The sequence below is a fragment of the Chiloscyllium punctatum genome, chromosome 20 (genome assembly GCF_047496795.1).
Source record: "Chiloscyllium punctatum isolate Juve2018m chromosome 20, sChiPun1.3, whole genome shotgun sequence".
NCBI lineage: Eukaryota > Metazoa > Chordata > Chondrichthyes > Orectolobiformes > Hemiscylliidae > Chiloscyllium > Chiloscyllium punctatum.
The window spans coordinates 9,993,725-10,016,913 of NC_092758.1; the positions used below are offsets into that span (position 1 = coordinate 9,993,725).

A 23,189-nucleotide genomic window follows, 5' to 3' on the forward strand; every position below is an offset into this window, starting at 1 on the left:
AGAGCAGGACTTATACACTGAATGGTAAGGTCCTGGAGGGTATTGCTGAGCAGAGACCTTGGAATGCAGGTTCATAGTTCCTTGAAAGTAGAATTTCAGGTAGGTAGGATAGTGAAGAAGGCTTAATGGTCAGAGCATTGAGTGGAGGAGTTGGGAGGTCATGGTACAGCTGTACAAGACATTGATTAGGCCACTTTTGGAGTTTGAATGCGATTCTGGTCTCCCTCCTATCAGAAGGATGTTGTGAAACTTGAAAGGGTTCAGGAAAGATTTACAAGGATGTTGCTGGGGTTGGAGGATTTGAGTTATAGGAAGAGGCCGAATAGGCTGGGGCTGTTTTCCCTGGAGCATTGGAGGCTGAGGGTTGACCATATAGAGTTTATAAAATCATGAGGGACATGTATAGGGTAAATTGACGTGGTCTTTTCCCTGGGGTGTGGGAGTCCAGAACTAGAGGGCATTGGTTTAGGGTGAGAGCGGAAAAATAAAATAAAACCTAAGGGTTTTCATGCAGAGGGTGGTGCATGTGGCACAGTGGTTAGCACTGCTGCCTCACAGCACCAGGGACCTGGGTTCAATTCCCGCCTCAAGCGACTGACTGTGTGGAGTTTGCACATTCTCCCCGTGTCTGCTTGGGTTTCCTCCGGGTGCTCCGGTTTCCTCCCACAGTCCAAAGATGTGCAGGTCAGGTGAATTGGCTATGCTTAATTGCCCGTAGTGTTAGGTAAGGGGTAGATGTAGGGGTATGGGTGGGTTGCGCTTCGGCGGGTCGGTGTGGACTTGTTGGGCCAAAGGGCCTGTTTCCACACTGTAAGTAATCTAATCTAATGTATGGAATGAGTTGCCGGGGAAGTGGTGGAGGCTAGTACAATTACAACATTTAAAAGGCATCTGAATGGGTATGTGAATAGGATGAGTTTAGAGGGGTATGGCCCAACTGCTGGCAAATGGGACTAGATTAGGTTAGATTAGATTAGATTACTTACAGTGTGGAAACAGGCCCTTCGGCCCAACAAGTCCACACCGACCCGCCGAAGCGTAACCGACCCATTCCTGTACATTTACCCCTTTACCTAACATTAAGGGCAATTTAGCATGGCCAATTCACCTGACGTGCACATCTTTGGACTGTGGGAGGAAACCGGAGCACCCGGAGGAAACCCACACAGACACGGGGAGAATGTGCAAACTCCACACAGTCAGTCGCCTGAGTCGGAAATTGAACCCGGGTCTCTGGCGCTGTGAGGCAGCAGTGCTAACCACTGTGCCGCCCACTTTTTTATAAACTAGATGGACCACATGACATATCTGGTCAGCATGGATGAGTTGGACCGAAGGGTCTGTTTCTGTACTGTACATCTCTATGACTCTCTGTGCGAGGCAAGTTTTTTGTTTTACACAGAGAGTGGTACATGCCTGGAATGTGCTAACGGGAGAGGTGGCAGATGTAGATAAAATAGCAATGTTATTCAAACAGACTCATGAACAGGCAGTGGATAGAGGGATACAGACAGTGAGCAGGCAGATGGGATTAGTTTAGATTAGCATCATGGCCAGTACAGACATGCTGGGCTGTAAGGTCTATTCCTGTGCTGTACTGTACTGCTGTATGTTCCATGGAGCTATTTTAATCCCATTTTCCAGCACTTGACCCAGAGCTGTTTACGCCTTTGCATCACAAGTGCATATTGAAATACTTCTTAAATGTGACGTGGGTTTCTGTACCTGTTTGACAGCTTTGCCATGGCTGATGTTGATCCACCACTGTCAACATCCTGGGGATTACCGTTGCCTGAGAACTGAACTGGACTCACCATATTAATGCTGTCACTATAAAAGGTGAGGGGCTAGGAATCCTGCAGTAAGAAACTCAGAACCGAGTCCCCAAAACCTGTCCGGCACAAGTCAGGCGTGCGATTAAATACTTCTTATGTGGTTGGATGAGAGCAACTCTAACAACACTCAAGCAGCCTGACACTTTCCAGCTCAAAGCAGCCAACCTGCACCACATCCATGTACATTTTCTCCCACATCAACGATGCACAGTGCCAGCAGTGCGGACCACCTTCAAAATGCATCACACAAGTTCTCCAAGGCTCCTTGGACAACACCTTTCAAACCCACAAGCACAACCATCTAGTAGGACAAGGGGGCAGATACAGAGAAACACCACCATCTGCAAGTACCCCTTCACCTCACACACCATCCTGATTTAGAAGTAAGTGACTGTTCCTTCAATGTCGCTGGGTCAAAATCCCTGAAAGAATTCAGTAGATTCACAGCACATTGACTGTAGCTGTTCAAGAAAGCAGCTCATCATCACCTTCTCAAGGCCAATGAGGAACAGGCAATAAATACTGGCTTAGCCAGTGACACCCTGAATTAATAAAAAGATTTTTATTAATAGAGTTATAGAGATGTGCAGCACAAAAACAGACCCTTCGGTCACTCGTCCATGCCAACCAGATATCTTAATCTGATCTAATCCCATTTACCAGCACTTGGCCCATATCCCTCCAAACCCTTCCTATTCAGATACCCATCCAGATGCCTTTTAAATGCTGTAATTGCATGAGCCTCCACCACTTCTTCTGGCAGCTTTCCATACAGATATCACCCTCTGCATTAAAAGGTTGCCTGTTAGGTCCTTTTTAGATTTAGCCTCATTTTATAATCTGAATATCGCATGTACAAGGTTAGATAAGATGGGGAAAGGCATATTTGGTGAGGCATTGATGACATAATGTGCCAAAGAGCCTCTTCTTGTACCATAACAGTTCAGTGGCTGAGTGTTATGCTCACTTTCGGATATTAAAAAGAACATGATTGTATTAGAGATGCAGAAAATATTTCTGAAATTTGTTTCAGGAATTGGGCTTGAGAAAAAATTGGAGTAGCTATAAACATTCAGAGGTAACATGACAGGAATGCTCAGAGGATGCTCAAGTTCAGAAGAAATCTGGAAAGGACAGATAAAGGAATTGCTTCCAATGAAGACTCAGGAACCAAAGGACAATGAAGCAAGGTGAATTGCAAAAAAAAACCAAAGCAATAAGTGGATTTTTTTGACTTTTACACTAAAAGATGCCACTACCAGATTACACACTGCCAAGATTACATTGGAGGTAGATTCAATTGACTTAAGAAATGAATTGGAAAAGCAGAAGAGTGAATAGAAAGAATAGAATCCCTACAGTGTGGAAACAGGCCATTTGACCCAACAAGTCCATACCGAACCTCCCAAGAATAACCCACCCTGACCCATTCCCCCATCCTATTACTTTACATTTACGTCTTACTGAACTACCTAGTTTTCTCATCCCTGAACACCATGGGCAATTTAGCATGGCCTTTTCAACTAACCTGCACATCTTTGGATTGTAGGAGCAAACCAGAGCACCTGGAGGAAAGCCATGCAGACACAGGGAGAAAATGCAAATACCACACAGACGTCGCCAGAGGGTGGAATCAAGTCCGGGTCCCTGGCGTGGTGAGACAGCAGTGTTAACCACTGAGCCACTGTGCAAATATTTGCATTGTTATGGGGAAAGGGCAAAGAAGTGGGGCTAGTTGAGTTGTTCTTGCAGTCTTGCAGGCTGAATGGCCTCGTATGTTACAACCAATCTATGATAATGAAATCCATTAGCCTTACAAATGAGACAATAGGAACTTCCATACAAATAACACTGGAACAAGCTTTATAAAATATCTTTAATTTATATATAACTTAGAGATTATGTTTACATTACGATGATAGCATTCTTCCAGAGTTCCCAAGTTAAATTTCTGTTTTGAAAAATATTAAACAGCCCAATGTCCTTTCCTTTTCTTAATAACGAAAACTAACTCATTGCATTGAAAATCTTAAAACAAAAGAAAGTTTGGAAAGAACACTAACACCATCTATATTTGAGGTCAGGGCTGGATCTGTTTTGTTTGCAGGCCATTGCAAAGGTAAAGTAACTGGACATTAAACTCTGGTTTTAAAAAAAAGCATCCTGATTCCCAGTAACTGGATAGCAGGCCCATATAACTTGTTCTGACTGATTTCTATTGCATTATCGGGACGGATCCTGTGTGTAAGATGGTAGAAGTGGGAAGGGTGGATTATAAATTGGAGATCATCACAACTTCATTGCCTGTTAACAAATTCATTTAACAGGGAGAAAAAAAATTGAAACAGTCTAACTCGTAAGCCACGGATGAATTTGCACTACTCTTTCAAGCACTGAGTCACTGCGTAATTTCATGAAAACCTCATTAATATAAGTCATAAGATAAAACAAAAGGAATGTTAAAAATTGAAAAAACATGCATCTGTTTAAAACACAAAGTTATTTTTTGACACTTGATAAATTGTCGTATGTCTCAGGGAAAACATTTGAAAGTACTGCAGAAAACTGTTTAACACCTGAAATGTGGTCATAGGTCCCACTGCATGTGTAAGTTAACAGTCCACAAGGACTGGTAAAAACTCAGAAGATTCACTGCATTTCTGCATGGGGGTCTGTTAACATACAGTTGTTTTGATAAACTATGAACTAGCTTGGAGGAAACGGGGAGACAACACAGACACAAATATCCCAATCTTTAAAACTAAATTACTCCATTGCATTGTTTACAGGAAATTCTGCACCAGCCAAACATTATCTACAGCCACAGTAAGCCAGGCTTTGTCTTCAAGAATATAATTTTAAAGGTTAGGTCACTTTCTGCACCCAAACCAGTGGGCTTAAAGTCAAAGTGTGAACTCATCCAATAGCATAATCATTGATATGTAGCACAATGGTATCCGCTCAATTAAGGTTAGTGCAAGTGTGAGAGACAGAGAGAGAAAGTCAGAAGTCACATGCCACCAGCCTGTAGTCCAACAGGTTTATTTGAAATCACAATTTCTGTTTGCAATTTCAAATAATCCTGTTGGATTATAACCTGGTGTCGTGTGACTTCTGACTTTGTCAACCTCAGTCCAACACTGGCACCTCCGTTGTATGTGAGAGACAGTGTACGCATACATGTTTGAGGGAGATAAAGAAAGTGAGAGAGAGATAAATTTTATCCAGCATCTATTGCATCTGCTGCTCTGGGCAGATCTTTTGCTTTGGACATTCCTAAACTGAGATTTAGGAGAAGTGGGATTAATTCAATTAACACACACCAAACTATATTTATTTATTCATTGATTCTGTATGTGACCCAAGGTAAAACACTGCTTCAAGTTGTGAATGTTAACAAAAACTTCATCAATTGTCTTCAGTCAGTAAAGAAATATTTGCCCTCTTCTCAAAACATGGCAGTGTTGAGGAAAAGAGTTGAGTACGTATAAAAGGGAATTGCTTTGCATTAATTGCAAAACATTCCCCCAATTTAAAATTCAATGGTGGTACTGAAACTTCAGTTTCTACAAAAAATGTATTGAAAACAAAAATTAAAACGTGCAAAGTTTACAAAAAACCTGAAGTTGGTATCCAAGAAATCCATATAAAGTTACAAAACAAAACCCTTAACATGAAAAAGGTTAAAATAGCCTTGTATTTGTTTGGGTGAGTTCTGGAGGAAAGGCACAGGATGTTGAGGAGCATGAAATGCACATTTTCAGCTTTGGTCAGCAGTAGTGTGCACAGACAGGGCAACACACCCTCCAGGCTGTGAATTCCTCACACAGACACCAACAATCCTCTAGCTTCAGCCAAGGGTAACACTGCCATTGTAAGCTCACTACCTTGAGGTTAGGAGTGTGGGGTTATCTGGAAAGTTGCAGAATCCCTGTGGGTGACCAGGTAAGAGGCTTTAACATGAGATGCATTTCAACAGAGCTCCCCTGATGTGTAAGGCAAGTCTCTAAACTCGTCACATCACTGCATCGCCTCAGCAACTTTCAATTCGGTATTTCTAGCATAAATGAGAATATTTGAGATAAGGCATGCATGAATATGTGTACATCGTTGAGTTTTTGGTACGAGCTGCTACTGCAACCTTAAAGCAGCATGAGCAGCTGCCTCTACAGCCAAACAGCTAAAAAAGCAAGCATTTAAACCTGAACACTGAAAACAGATTTCAAAATCATTATTTTCAATGAAGAAAAAATATTTCCTCTACATTTCTAATACTCGTTATTACAATGTGATTTTGTGTGCAGCATTTATATATTTTTAAATGTTCATATTGCGTCAATACAGAAAACTACACAATGGTTAAGGAATTTTTAACTGAGTTTAAGTATGATATGTAAACATAGTGAGATTATTCTAAATGCATTGAATTTTTGAAATGTCACAAGACACAGTGTCACTGTCTATAGTTAATGATAGTGTTAACAGACAGAGGACAGGGCCTTGGAAAAATCTCCTGGCAATATATAAAACCTTGTTGGAGATACCCCAGTCAGCTGACACCTTAATATAAAGACAGACTTTGTTTTAGCCAATTCTCTTGACTTTTAACTTAAAGGAAAATTAAATCATGGATGCAAACAGCCCACTGGGAAACAGATATCAGAGATCACTATGACAGATGGGGGAACATCACACGATGGAGTGTGCCCACATGCAACCTACACAAGGTGGTTTTCCTTCACAGGAAAGCTTCAATATTGCTCAGGTTAACTGTAGGGGACATCACAACTCATGAAAACCCCTTCTGATGATCCCTGAAATCATCACTACCCCTGAGGTGAATGCTCTCGATTGTCATGGGGGAAGAGCTAACAAAAGTGCTGTGGTGTCCGGCAACAGAGGTCGCTGCAGAGGGGTGAGGTGGCAGAGTGCTTGTAACAGCCCCTCAATTGCATTAGAACTGAGGCAACCTTCTGAAGACTTCCTAACGTCCTGTGTTTGCCAAATGGAAACTGGACACTGAGGCCCACTGCCAGCCTATCCTCCCTGCTCGATGGATAATCAAAACGATGAAGCCAGGAAGAATGTGCTATTCATTCAGGAACTGCCCTCCATCAGGACTGAAATTAGGCAACTGTCCCTCAATGACCAAGAAAAAGCCAACCCACAAACAACAGGGCAGCTTCATCCTGGGGTGAGGGGACCACCATTGATCAGATATTGAACCAGGCAACACCACAGATAATAAGGAGAGTCACGAAGATCAAATAAAAAGTTTCTGAAACACTGTCTGGTCCATGCTGAGTTAGTTCACGTGTGCAGGAGAAATTCTACAAAGTCAATTTCAAGACTGAGTGTTAAGGGGTAGAGTTTTTCCACCTCTAGATCGCTGCCCAGAGGCATCCTCGAACCAAATAAAGTGTGATTGCGATGCCATTTGTGGTTGAACAGCAGGCTGTCATTTGGCAAATTACCAGAGCTATGAATGACACCAAAGGAACTCCACCCTAATGATTAACCACTTGTTAAAGGGAAAGATAGAAAGATAGTGCAGGTTGAGGGTGGAATGGATCAGTCAAGCTGTAATAGTGTTATTGTGTGTTTTGGGCAGAAGATGTTTCTTGAAATAATCTTTCATCAGAAGGCATTCAAGTTGAGCTTATGCTTAAAACGTGAAATTATTTTTCTTCTGCCAGCTCTTAACCTGTCTACAATTCGAGCTTGACCTTTGTTTTATGTTGGTCAGCCTATCTCTACACACAGGCTGATAGAAATCTGGAACCCTCTCTTCCAGAATTACAAAGTGAAGGCTTCCAGATTTGGATCGAAGCATCTTGTTAGCAGAGGAAAACTGAGGGCGAGCAAAGTGATACAATCTTATTGACTGATTAAGCAGGCTTGGGGTTTGAACCGTCCACTCCTATTCTTATTTCTTATAAAGTAGATTAGAAGGGCTGAATAGCCTGTTCCTCTTTTTAAGACTAAGATCGCTTTCCTATTGAAATAAATAATTAGTAAAAAGACAAAAGGGAGGCCCATGGAGTTTTGTTTTGAGTTCTCCTTTGCTTCAATTTTCTGTTTCGCTCATTCGGGGAGTGGCTCTGGACTCTCAATAGCCAGCATGAAGTCACACAGCACCAAATAAAAACTATTCTATGTCAGCGATTTTGAGAGAGGGCCCCAGAAGTAAAATAATGACAAACTGATTGAAGTTTTTGGTTTCAAAAATCATCCAAAACAAAAATTCATAGAAATTAAAGAGGAAAAGACTTTTGTTGAAAAGAACATCTCCTTAGGGTGACAAGCCGTGTGACAGAGTTGCAGGAGATGAAGCAGCAGTGGCTAAAGCCCCAACAGTAAGAATGTGAAGAACAATGGTTCCTGTGTTGAGACATTAAGATGTTGTAAGCTAACAGCTCAATTCTATGGTGACTCCCTTATTTTAACCATCTTCACTTCAGTAAAATCAACATTATGTCCCATGAGGCAAGGTAGACCAAACCCGGTGGGAGTCAGAGTTAGAAAGCTTAGCACAAAAAGGTATTCTGTAAAACTAAAACAGATTGGATGGGACAGGGAGGATACAATCTGAATCCAAAAACACTACAATCCTGTCAGTCAGCACTACCTAACTTGATAGTAGAGATGAATAGCCAGGCAGATCAGCCCCACTGCTACAAAGAACAACGGGGTGAGCTGGAGGTTAAACAAAAAGATGGAGAGGACTGCATTAACTAACATGGAGCAGGAAATGACAAAGAGTCTGGTCATGCTGTTGTTGTACTTCATGATGACTGACATCAGCAAGCCATTCAGAGCCTGGCTGCCAACTATCACAGCCACCCAGACCGAGTAGCCCTGGAAGAAGCTGGTGGTGGGGGAGCTGGCTGTGTGCACCACCAAATTGACTGCAACACCAAACATGTACAGGAACAAGTTCTGGAGGTTGAGGGGCAGTGGCTGGGACTTCAGAGCCCACTCCGTGTACACTGCAGAGAGGCCGGATATTGAGCAGTAGGCAGCAATGGCGATCGCACCCTGCAGGGTGATGTACATGCGGTCATGGGTCATTGGCTCTCTCTCTCCTGCCTGGCCACGCATGGCACCAGTGTGGCAAATCCCAGCTGCCATCAGCAGACAGAGTGCCAGCCATTTGCGTGCGGGCAGCCACTGGCGGAGCAGCAGGCTGTAGAAGGCAGCAGTGGCTGCAATCTTCAGATTGCTCAGCACCTGAAAGGTCACGGGGTCCATATGATGTTGCATGTGGACGACCAGGTTGTTGTTGACTGCGTACAGGGAGGCGGGCACAGCGAACGGGAGGGCTGCCCATGCTGAGATGGCATCTCTGCTGACGGAAGAGCCGCGGTCACGAGCTAGGAATAACACGGAAGACACGGTGAGCTTCACCAGCTCGACCAGAACAACAACAGAGGAGGAACTGAAGGGCACCCTCCCACCCACTTTGCACAGGCTGATCACAGGCGCATGCGAACCATAGGCAAGCACAGAGAGAAGCAGCACAAGCCCCCAGCCGACCTGACCCCTCAACCGGCCCTTCGCAGGAGACAAACCAAAAGTACCAGGATCTTCGAGAGGTTCCATTTCTTTTCTGAAGCAGCTCGCCAAAACCCAAGTTCATTTACGTAAGGGAAATGTTGACAGGATGGGTACAAGGCCAGGATAGACCCGTGGAGAAAGGACAGAGAAGCAAGAAGGCAATTGTGCGTTTGCATGCACCTGTCTTTCAGTCAGATTCATTGTAAGCATCAAGCGACAGCAGTCAAGCTTTATAAGTCATTTACATCAATAATATCAAAGGCCAGTTACGCTCCAAGTTCACATTCGATTATCCTGCAGTTCCCTGAAATGAGTTAACTGGCTCTGAGACTGCAGATATGGAGGTATGCTTGTTATTTTGGTCCTTTCTTCATCGAGTCCAGGTAATCCTTGATTGAGTTTTCTACATTGGGGATGCTGTAGTTTTGGGCTGCATAAATCCCAGTGACTGTTCCCACCAGCACACCCAGGACAGCAGAGGCTCGCAGCTTGGCCACAACGTATCCCGCCAGGAACCCCTTCAGGAATGGAGAGGCCAACAGGGAGCCACCCTGGAACAGGAGAAGATTCAATTAACTTTAGTGGTTTACAAATGTCTGGTCTTGCACTTGGCCCTGAACTGAGCTTTCAACACCACGTTTGCTCTGGCATCAGGCATAGCTATTTGTATCTCTGTCAGCTTGCCCACCTCTGCCCCTCCCTCAGCAGCAGATGCAACTCTTGTCCATGCCAATTCCTACTTCTGTCTTAATTATTCTCATTCTTTCTTGCCAGATAGTTCGCTGTAGCCTCTAAAACCTCAGCTTAGGCAAACTGTGTTGCCCATTTCGCAACTCACACCAAATCCCATCCCATCCCATCCCAGTTACAGTGACTGTGCCTTGGTCTTGGAGAAAGTTGACTTCAAAAAAACTCAATCTCCTATGTACCTCCGATTGTGACCTCTTGCTCAAATGTAATTTTCATCACTTTCGAATTTGTGACCCTGCTTTCAGCTGCCTCAGCCCCAAGCTCTGAGGTTCCAACCCAAAACTTCTTTTGTCTCTCTCTCTCTCCCTCCCCCCCCCCCAGTAAGACAGCTTTGACTAAACTTTTCGTCACATCATAGAATCCCTACAGTGAGTCTGCAGTGACCCTCCAAAGAACATCCCATCCAGATCCAGACCTTTACCCAATACCCATAATCCTGCATTTAGAATCATAAAATCCCTATGATGTGGAAGCAGGCCATTCAGTCCATTAATTCCACACCAACTCTCCGAATAACATCCCACCCAGACCCACCCCGCAATCCTATCCCTGTAACCCTGCATTTCCCATAGCTAATCCACCTAGACTTCACGTGCCTGGACAATTTAGCATGACAAATCCATCTAACCTGCACATCTTTGGATTGTCTGAGAAAACTGGAGCACCCAGAGGAAACCCACACAGACACAGGGAGAATGCGCAAATTCCACATCAACTGAATCACTACCTGAGGGTGGAAGCAAGCCTGGGTCCCTGGCACTGAGGCAGCAGTGCTAACCACTGAGCCACCATACCACCCAAAGACTGGCCCCAAAAAGACTTCAAAATTGTGAGAGAAAGGAGCACAGAAGAATAAATTGGTAGGGAAATCACAAAGCTGATAAAATACTATAGAGCAATGACATGGAGCACCTTTAATTACCCCAAATAGTTGAAGAAGCTGAGAGAAGTAATGAATGGGGTGATCTCCAGCATCTGTAGTCCTTACTTTCGCATAGTGGAGGATTTGTCATAGTCTTCCTGGGTATGGTAAGTGAGGATTGGAGTGTGACACCTTTATTCAAGAAAGGGTTCATGGATATTCCACACAAGTACATCCTTGCCAACTTATTACTGGCAGGTGAGGGTTAGAAACCATTTGGTAAACAAAAGCCAGCACACACATGGGAGAGCCTGGGAATTTATTGAGGAGGCTGAGCAATGATTCATAAAAGGTAGGTCATGCCTGACATAATCCAATTGAACTTTTTGGTGTAGAAACAGAAAAGGTGGCTGATGTTGTCCGTGGATTTTGTTTACATAGATTTTAAGAAAGCATTCGACAAGGTACCACATCAAAAGACAGTCAACAAAATTGAGGCTCAGGGTACAGGAGGGCCAGTGTCAGCCTGGATAAAAACAACCCTAAGGCAGAAAACAAGGAGTTTTGGTAACTGGCTGTTTTTTAGACTGGAGGATGGTATGTGCCTCAAGGGTCATTGACAGCTCCACTTTTTGTTTTGATTATATATATCAAGAAAATGATTTCGGGCAACATTTCAAAATTTGATAATGGGAGGTGTGAACAATAATACTGGCACAGTGGTTAGCACTGCTGCCTCACAGCGCCAGAGACCTGGGTTCAATTCCCACCTCAGGCAACTGTCTGTGTGGAGCTTGCACATTCTCCCCGTGTCTGCGTGGGTTTCCTCCGGGTGCTCTGGTTTCCTCCCACAGTCCAAAAAATGTGCAGGTTAGGTGAACTGGCCATGCTAAATTGCCCGTAGTGTTAGATGAAGGGGTAAATGTAGGGGAATGGGTCTGGGTGGGTTACTCTTCGGAGGGTCGATGTGGACTTGTTGGGCCGAAGGGCCTGTTTCCACACTAAGTAATCTAATCTAATCTACTAATTAACCACATCAGGAACACAGAGACTAGAATGGGCAAGTGGTATTCAAAATCGTGAGGAGTCTGAACATAGAAAACAGGAAAAGATGTTTATGGTAGTGGAATGATAAAGAACCAAAAATGCAGATTTAAGGTAAGTTTCACACCGCAAGAAGTTAGGGCTTTTAAAAATTCATTCACAGGATGTGAGCATCACTGGGTAGGCCAGTATTTACTGCCCACCCCAGTGGACAGATAAGAGTTTGCGATTTTGAAGATTTGTAGCTCAGGCTGAGGTTCTGGTTATAAGTTTGCTCTCAGACGTTTTGTCACCATGCCAGGTAACATCATCAGTGAGCCTCCAAAGAAGCTTTTTGAAGTTTGAAGCAAAGTTTGTGAAAAAAACTGGAGGTTCACGTATATAGGTTTTTGAACTTGACAGGACATACTAAGATACCCATTGGGATCTTGGATACTGGAAACAGAGACAAGTACAAAATCAATGAAAAATTGACTTTAAAAAACGCTGTTTAGACACCACTAGAGTATTGCATCTGTTTTGGTTCAAACAGTCTGGCAAGATTCTTGAAAGGTGTCAAGGATATTTACCAGAATAATTAAATATATCAGCTTTGTGGAATATTAGTTATAGTATTAGGTTCAAGAAGCTAAGAATGTTCTTGGAGCAAAAGAAATTGGATAACAGATTTGATACAGGTTTGGATAAAGTGGACAATGGAAACGATTTTTGTTAGCTGATGGTACAAGGACTAGGGGATATGCATTTAACGCTTTGGGCAAGAAATTCAGGGAGCACATAAGGAAAATGGTAATGACCTGACACTCACTAGCTGCAAGGCTGGTAGCAGCAAAAGAGATCAATGATTTCAAAAGGAAATTGCATACACACTCACAGATAAACTTGTAGGTTTACTGGAATAGAGCAGGAGAGTGGGACTTGCATATTCCATCAAACATTGGCACAGATATGATAGGCCAGAATTCACCCTGCTCTGCTTATGTCCCTCGGCTTCTATGTAGTTCAGTGTCAAATGTTTCCAGATAACGCTTTGCATACCACCTTGGGATATTCCATGGTGCTATAAAAAGTAAATGGCTGTGGCTAAAAACAAAATCTACATTAATACCAATGTTTAGAGCAAGTGGAGGCCATTCAGTCCCCTGAGCTAATTCCACTATTTACTTATACCATGGTCAATTTTAATCTTAGCACCATCTACTACCTGATTTCTACAAATCTTTAATTCTCGATTGTGAATTTCACAACAGATTGCAGACAATTATGTCTTTTGTTTTGGAGTGGGTGAAGCCAGTCTGCAATTTACAGCAGCACATTAACAACAGGACGCTTTGCAATAAGTGTCAACATCTAAACAAACCGTAGCATTCACTTTTAAATATTAATAAATAAAATTAATAGGGACAGTATTCCCTGAAATAGTCTTTTGCAGATTGATGCTGCAAGAGTAAATCTCAAAGAAGAAACTGAGATGTGTCAATCCTAACTGCTAAGAAAAATGTCTTTTGAAGGCATACTTGTAATTTACAATTATCAACTTTTACATATTACATACTATTGCATAATATATTTTCTGCATTTTTTCAGGGCATTTAGTGGAGAAGTGAACTTGTATTAAACCCATGTCTGCTCCGGGCACAATGCACAATTTTACTGACTGCATAAAAAAAAGACACAGATGCACTTGAGAGAACACAAAGAACACATTTCCAAGGACTGTATCAGAACTGAGGGATTACAGTGATCAGGAAAGAACTAAACAAGTTAAGCTTATTTTTCAGATTGAAGCCTTAAAATTTATGCATGGGTTGGGAGAGTGGCTAGCTGTGGAGAGAATGTTTTTGCTTATGGGAAAACTCAAGACTAGGGCTCTTAGATGGTCTCAAAATTAAAAAGGAAAATAAGGCTTTTAGGATTTCCAACTGGGGAATCTGAAACCACAGGAAGCAGTTGAGTCAGAGAGCCGGAATGCACGCAAAGAAACTAGACAACTCATGAAAGTAGGATGTGCTGGCAGGCTGAAAGGAGGTCGATGGAATGGGAGATGACTCATATAGAGTATAAGTGCCAGCACACACTAGTTGGGCCAAACAGCCCAAAATGTGTGCTAACAGTTTGAGTCCAAAGTCTCCTGTATGGAGGGATGCCTAAAATAAGAGTCTTTGGACTGTTTTTTCTCTCCATGGATACTACCAGATCTGCTGAATTTCTCCCAGATTTTCTGGTATTATTTCTGATTACCAGCAACCACAATATTTTACCTTTAATTGACCAGTCTCTGTTCTATATATCCGAGGTGATGCATAGAATCCTAAAATCTTTCTGGGCATCTTCTACCCAAGTCATTTTCTGAAAGAGCTATCCAATTAATCACACAGCCTTACTCTTTCCCTGTAACCATGCTAATGATTTACATTCAAGTATTCACCCAACTCATTTTCGAAAATCAACCTTGAAGCTGGTTCCAAACATTTTCAGATCATGCATTCCAGAAAGAGGTAACTTGATGTGTAAAAGTCTTGCCCGATCTATCTCTGGTCCTTTTCAATGATCTACTCAACTTCATGTCCTTTGCTTGCTGACCCTTCTGCGAAAACAATTTCTCTTCATTTACCCGACCAAAGCACTATTGACTTCAAACACCTTCTACTGAACACCCCCTGCTCCCAGAACAGTCCTAGCTGCTCCAGTTTCTCTAAGGAAGCCATCCTTCCTTGGGTACTTTTCTAGAAAATCTCATTGCCACCTATTTGGCACCTTTTCAGAAGAGGGATATGAAGAATTGGAACCAAGACTGCAGCTGATTCAGATTAATTGATTCCTGTTCCTTCACCATAGGCCATTCAGCCCCTCCAGTCTGTTCTGCCATTCCATGAGATAATCTGTGACCTACCTCCATATACCTGCCTTTGGCCTATGTCCCTTAATACTTTTGTTTAACTAAAATATTTCCTCCTCAGATTTAAAATTAACTGGAAGCTTTTTTTTCATATTTTCTTCTTATTCCTCCCCCTAAAGTGCACTACTTTGAATTTGCATTCAATTTCACCTGCTCTAAGAGTAAACTGTGTTAACAGTGAATTAAATTTACCCACTGCTTGCTAATAACACCCTTGAATAAGAAACTTTGCGAACTGCTCACAACAGAAGACTGAAAGGAGATTTTACTTCAGTGCAGTTCTTTTGACACTCACATTGGGCAATCCCATTTGTACCTCCTCTTCCACCCTCCTCTGGATGCTTTCCAGTTGACCCTTCAACTGTGCGAGATCCTTTAGCTTCCCCAGTGTGTCCTGCAGAAAGAATATGACAGAAAATAAATAGGAGGACAATGATTTCCTTTCATAAAGCATGAATGCTAACAGTGAAACCGAAGTAGACCCTTCGGCAAGGTAATAAATAAAATATATAGTTTTTAATTATATAGTTTTTTCTTCATGCTTTCATTGGATATAGGTGTTGTTAGAAAACCCAGCATTTGTTGCCCATTCCTAAAAAACGATTGGTTTGCTCAGCCATTTCAGAGGGCAGTTAAAAGTCAATCATGTTGCAGTGAGCCAGTCATAAATGGGACCAGATAAAGATGGCAGCTTTATTTCCCTCTTCTTTCCCAGTGAACTACATCAAGGATTTTTTTAGGTCAATCGATAATATCATCACTGAGACTATCTTTATAATCCAAATTTGTATTTAAAATCCACTGGTTGTGGAATTTGATCCAATTACCCAATGGAATGATTGTTCTCTGATTATTGATCCATTGACATTGCCACTATACCACCATCTCCCTCTCTTCCACTGGGTAACTGGCAGCACTGGATGTCAAAATAGTTCATTAAACTTTCTTTTATGGCAATAATTTCCCTAAGACCAACAAAGACTGAATGAGGGAAATGACCTCTCAACCCACTACCCATTGAATACACAGTGCCCTCATTCTTATTCCTCCCTGTCCCTCAATCCCACACTTTCAACACAATCCCCAAACTGCTCGATTACTGCAGTCCGAAACTTCTATCCACATCTCTTCCCCATCCCTCCATTCTTGCCCCTTTCCACTGTCCACTCCCTCATTAACACCCCCCCATCTTCTCATCGACATCCCCCCCCCCACCCCCACTAACACCACCATCTTCCCCCCCCCCACCCCCACTAACACCACCATCTTCCCCCCCCCCCACCCCCACTAACACCACCATCTTCCCCCCCCCCACCCCCACTAACACCACCATCTTCCCCCCCCCCACCCCCACCCCCACTAACACCACCATCTTCCCCCCCCCCACCCCCACTAACACCACCATCTTCCCCCCCCCCACCCCCACTAACACCACCATCTTCCCCCCCCCCCACCCCCACTAACACCACCATCTTCCCCCCCCCCACCCCCACTAACACCACCATCTTCCCCCCCCCCACCCCCACTAACACCACCATCTTCCCCCCCCCCACCCCCACTAACACCACCATCTTCCCCCCCCCCACCCCCACTAACACCACCATCTTCCCCCCCCCCACCCCCACTAACACCACCATCTTCCCCCCCCCACCCCCACTAACACCACCATCTTCCCCCCCCCACCCCCACTAACACCACCATCTTCCCCCCCCCCCACCCCCACTAACACCACCATCTTCCCCCCCCCCACCCCCACTAACACCACCATCTTCCCCCCCCCCACCCCCACTAACACCACCATCTTCCCCCCCCCCACCCCCACTAACACCACCATCTTCCCCCCCCCCCACCCCCACTAACACCACCATCTTCCCCCCCCCACCCCCACTAACACCCCCATCTTTTCTCCCCCCCCCCCACTAACACCCCCATCTTTTCTCCCCCCCCCCACTAACACCCCCATCTTTTCTCCCCCCCCCCACTAACACCCCCATCTTTTCTCCCCCCCCCCCACTAACACCCCCATCTTTTCTCCCCCCCCCCACTAACACCCCCATCTTTTCTCCCCCCCCACTAACACCCCCATCTTTTCTCCCCCCCCCACTAACACCCCCATCTTTTCTCCCCCCCCCACTAACACCCCCATCTTTTCTCCCCCCCCCACTAACACCCCCATCTTTTCTCCCCCCCCCACTAACACCCCCCATCTTTTCTCCCCCCCCCCACTAACACCCCCATCTTTTCTCCCCCCCCCACTAACACCCCCATCTTTTCTCCCCCCCCCCCACTAACACCCCCATCTTTTCTCCCCCCCCCCCCCACTAACACCCCCATCTTTTCTCCCCCCCCCCCCCACTAACACCCCCATCTTTTCTCCCCCCCCCACTAACACCCCCATCTTTTCTCCCCCCCCCACTAACACCCCCATCTTTTCTCCCCCCACCCCACTAACACCCCCATCTCCCCCTCCTCGTATACCCCCCCCCATTCTCCCTCCCCCACCCCGGAGCTATAATCGGGACCAGCTGCCTGAGCGAGCGAGCAAACAAACAACAACTAGGATTAACGCACACTCACAATCCCCAGCCCCTCTCACTGTCCCTCCCTCTGCTCACTCCCAGGACTGACCTTATCATCCGCCATCTTACCCGCGCTTGCGCACTCGCAGGCCTGGGCGCGGCTGGCTGCGCATGCGCGCTGTCCGGGAGTGCTGCTTTTGGTGGAGGGCGCTGTGGAGCTGCAGCTCAGAGCTGCCCTGAGAAAACTCACCTGGACACCCCCTTTACCTGCAGCTAATACCCCCACCCATACCCATACCTACCCCTATACCTGTACCAAACTCACCTGGTCCAAACTCACCTGCAGCTAATGCCCACACCTGTACCCATACCTACCCCTATACCTGTACCAAACTCACCTGGACACCACATTTACCTGCAGCTAATATCCACACCCATACCTATCGCTACCCCCTATACCTGTACCAAATTCACCTGGACAACTCCTTTACCTGCAGCTATACCCACACCCATACCCATACCTACCTCCTTACCAATACCAAACTCACCTGGACACCCCCTTACCTGCAGCTAATACCCCCACCCATACCCATACCTACCCCTATACCTATACCAAACTCACCTGAACACCCCCCTTACCTGCAGCTATAACCCACACCCGTACCCATACCGACCCCTATACCTGTACCAAGCCCACCTGGTCCAAACTCACCTGCAGCTAATGCCCACACCTGTACCCATACCTACCCCTATACCTGTACCAAACTCACCTGGACACCACATTTACCTGCAGCTAATACCCACACCCATACCTATCGCTACCCCTATACCTGTACCAAATTCACCTGGACAACTCCTTTACCTGCAGCTAATACCCACACCCATACCCATACCTACCCCTATACCTGTACCAAACTCACCTGGACACCCCCTTACCTGCAGCTAATACCCACACCCATACCTACCCCTATACCTATACCAAACTCACCTGGACACCCCCTTACCTGCAGCTAATACCCACACCCATACCCATACCTACCCCCTTACCAATACCAAACTCACCTGGACACCACCTACATGCAGCTAATACCCACACCCATACCCATACCTACCCCTATACCTGTACCAAACTCACCTGTACACCCTCTTACCTGTAGGTAATACCCCCACCCATACCCATACCTACTCCCTTAACCATATCAAACTTACCTGGACACCATGTTTACCTGCAGCTAATACCCACACCCATACCTACCCCTATAATCATACCAAACTCACCTGGACACTCGAGGAGAAAGCGGGGACTGCAGATGCTGGAGTTATCAGAGCTGAAAATGTTTTGCTGGAAAAGCGCAGCAGGTCAGTCAGCATCCATGGAGCAGGAGAATAGGGCTCATGCCCGAAACGTCGATTCTCCTGCACCTTGGATGCTGCCTGGCCTGCTGCGCTTTTCCAGCAACACATTTTCACCTGGTCACTCGCATACCTGCAGGTAATACCCACACCCATACCCATACCTACCCCTATACGGATACCAAACTCACCTGGACACTGCCTACCTGCAGCTAATACCCATACATGTACCATACCTACCTCCATACGCACACGCACACACATACCCACACCCATACCCATATCCACACCTACCCCTGTACCCACAGCCATACCCACATCCATATCCATAACTACCCCTATATGCATACTAAACTCACCTGAACAACCATTATTGCAGCTAATACCCATACCCACACCTACCTACACCCATACACATACCCACAATTATCCCGATACCCACACCCACACCCAACCCACACCTACCCCTATACCCATATCCATATTAAATTCATCTGGACGCACAATACCAACCCATATACCCACACCCCTATATATATCCCTATACCCATACCACTGTACCTACACCAATATCCACACCTACACCTACTCCTATACCCATATCCATACCAAACTCACCTGGACACATCTACACACACACACCCCACACCCACACCCTTATACCTACACATATACCACATTCTTATACCCAAACCTATACCACACCCTTATACACACACCCAACCTGCAGGTAATAGCCGCATCCCTATATGCACAACCCTTATACCAACACCCATGTCTACACCTGGACACACCTTACTTACAGCTAATATCCAAACCCCTATACCCACACCCAACTCCCTATACCTATTCCTATACCCCTACACTCACACCCACACACCCCTACATCCACACATATCCCTATATCCACACCCATACCAAACCCACACCTTTACCCAGACCCACTCACCCCTATACCCAACCCACATCTACACCTACCCCATATCTACACTCATACACACACCCATACCCACATCCATACACACTCACACCTATACCCTCACCCATACCTACACACACCTAAAACCACACTTATAACCACACCCACACACACTCACCCTATACCCACATCTGTACCCACACCCATACCAAACCCACACATACCTACATACCCACACCCACACCCACACCAAACACCCACACACACTATACCCACACTCACATACACTCACCCTATACCCACACTGTAACCGCACCTATACCAAACCCACACACACCTATATCCACACCCACACACACTTATACCCACACCCACACCCATACACTCACACACACCTATACCCACACCCATATACACTTATACCCACACCCATAAACCCATGCGCACCTATACCCACACCCACACACACTTATACCCACACCCACACCCATACACCAACACACATACTTATACCCACACCTACACCCATACGCCCATATCAAGCCCCCACACACACATACCTATACCCACTGTAATGGACCAGGCCAGACACCTCAAAACATCGACTGTAACTTTCTTAGATGCTTTAAGCAGGTGCAACGCAGATATTCTAGGAGAGTTGGTCAAACTACTTAGTTTCAAACAAAACAGATTTTATTTACAAGATTATTGAATGGAATACAAACAACAGAAAACAGAATGCCGAATAATGTAATCTCTCAGAAAACTCAACACATCATCCCAACTTAATGATGCTGTTCCAAAACTTGAAACAATCCCCATAAACACTCCTTGGCACAAAAGGTAAAATCAAACACAGGGTCTTAGATTAGATTAGATTCCCTACAGTTTGGAAACAGGCCCTTCAGCCCAACCAGTCCACACCGACCCTCTGAAGAGTAACCCACTCCCCTCTGACCAATGCACCTAACACTACGGGCAATTTAGCATGGCCAATTCGCCTGACCTGCACATCTTTGGACTGTGGGAGGAAACTGGAGCACCCAGAGGAAACCCACACAGGGAGAAGGTGCAAACTCCACACAGACAGTTACCCGAGGCTGGAATCGAACCTGGGACCCTGGTGCTGTGAGGCAGCAGTGCTAACCGTGCTGTAAGCAGTGCTTACAGGAGCAAAGTCAAAGAGTACCAGCCTGGGCTTGCTTCTGTCGGTCCAGCAGCTTTTTTTCACACTACTGTTAAAAAAAAACCTAACCAGTGTAAATCTGAGCTGGGAGAACATTGCACAAATAGTTTTTCAACTTGAAAGCTTTCTGCCTGAGGCAGTACCTGTTAGCTATTATCAAATTGGCCCTAAAACTCTTCAAACCCCAGACTTTTCAGAGTGGATGTCATTTACGACCTCTCCAAAAAAGAAACCAAGGAGCAGCTTCATTACACCATACCAGTTCCGAGACACATACCAAACCCATACCGATACCCCCAACCCGATACCCATACCAAACCCGCACCTACACCCCTACCAACACCCATGCCTATACCCATACCAAACCCTTATATCTATGCCTATACCCATACCCCTACACTCACACCCACACACCCCTATATCCACACCCATACCAAACTCACACCTTTACCCACACCCACACACCCCTATACCCAACCCACAACCACACTTACCCCATATCTACACTCAAACACACACCCATGCCCACACCCATGCACACTCACACTTATAACTATACCTACACAAACCTATACCCACACCCCACACCTCACGCTATACCAACACCTGTACCCACACCCATACCAAGCCCACACACACCTATACCCACACCCACACACACTTATACCCACACCCATACACCCACACACACCTATACCTACACCCACACACACTTATACCCACACCCGCACCCACATCTACAACCCCCAACAACACCCACCCCTATACCCACACCCGCACCCACATCTACAACCCCCAACAACACCCACCCCTATACCCATACCAAACCCACAGCTACACCCCCCAGAAGCACCACCCCTAGACCCATACCAAACCCACAGCTACACTCCCACCAACACCCACCCCTATACCAATACCAAACCCACATCTCCAGCCCCACCAACACCCACCCCTATACCAATACCACACCCCCACCAACACCCACCTCTATACCAATACCAAACCCAACACCTACAACCCCACCAACACCCTTCCCTATACCTATAACAAACCCACACCTACACCCCCACCAACACCCACTCCTATACCCATACCAAACCCACACCTACACCCTCACCAACACCCGCCCCATACCCATAACGAACCCACAACTACACCCCACCAATACCCACTCCTATACCCATACCAAGCCCACAGCTACAACCCCCACCAACACCCACCCCTATACCCATACCAAACCCACAGCTACACTCCTACCAACACCCCCCCCATACCAATACCAATTCCACACCTCCAGCCCCACCAACACTCACCCCTATACCTATACCAAACCCATACCTCCAGCCCCACCAACACTCACCCCTATACCTATACCAAACCCACACCTCCAGCCCCACCAACACTCACCCCTCTACCAATACCAAACCCACACCTACACTCCCACTAACACCCACCCCTATACCAATACCAAACCAACACCTACATCCCACCAACACCAGACCCACACCCACATCCACAGGCACACTCCCACAAACACCCACCCCTATATCCATACCAAACCCACACCTACACCCTCAACCACCCTTCAGCCTTATACCCATACCAAACCCTCACTTACAAACCCACCAACATCCACCACATGCCCATAAGCTCACATCCACAGCTCCACCAATACTCACCCCTATATCCATACCAAATCCACACATATATCTACAACAGCCACCCCATACCCATACTAAATCCACACCAACAGCCCCACAAACACCCACCCCAACTAAAATCCACCCCTATACCCATACCAAACTCACACCTACAATCCCACCAACACCTACCCCAATATCCATATAAAACCCACACCTACAACCCCACCAACACCCACTCCATGCCTATACGAAACCCACACCTACAACCCAACCAACACTCACCCCTATACCCATACCAAACCTACACCCACAGTCACACCACCACAAATAGTCATCCCTATATCCATACCAAACCCTCACCTACTCCCCCACCAATACCGATCCCTATACCCATACCAAACTCACAACCGTGCCTCACCAACACCCACCCCTAATACCAATACCAAACCCACACCTCCACCCCCAACCACACTCATGCCCCTCTAACCATACCAAACCCACACCCACAGCTCCACCAACACCCACCCCTATCCGCATACCGAACCCACACACACAGCCTGATCAACACCCATCCCTACACCCATACCAAACCTACACCCATAGTCTCACCAACACCCACCCC

At 45.8% G+C, this 23,189-nt stretch overlaps 2 protein-coding genes across 2 annotated transcripts; both read right to left on the reverse strand.

The window, feature by feature from the left end:
- Window positions 1-3,692: 3,692 nt before the first annotated feature.
- On the reverse strand, window positions 3,693-9,446 carry LOC140491869 (probable UDP-sugar transporter protein SLC35A4). The gene has a single exon (XM_072590289.1). The coding sequence runs from the start codon at window positions 9,435-9,437 to the stop codon at window positions 8,460-8,462; it is 978 nt and encodes a 325-aa protein (XP_072446390.1). The 5' UTR covers window positions 9,438-9,446; the 3' UTR covers window positions 3,693-8,459.
- Window positions 9,447-9,606: 160 nt separating this feature from the next.
- On the reverse strand, window positions 9,607-17,616 carry slc35a4 (solute carrier family 35 member A4). Its single transcript, XM_072590290.1, has 3 exons — window positions 17,576-17,616; window positions 15,243-15,341; window positions 9,607-9,943 (listed from the first exon to the last, which is right to left on the reverse strand). Exons 1-3 carry the CDS (start codon window positions 17,588-17,590, stop codon window positions 9,746-9,748), a joined length of 312 nt encoding a protein of 103 aa, XP_072446391.1. The 5' UTR covers window positions 17,591-17,616; the 3' UTR covers window positions 9,607-9,745.
- Between the last annotated feature and the right edge of the window lie 5,573 nt (window positions 17,617-23,189).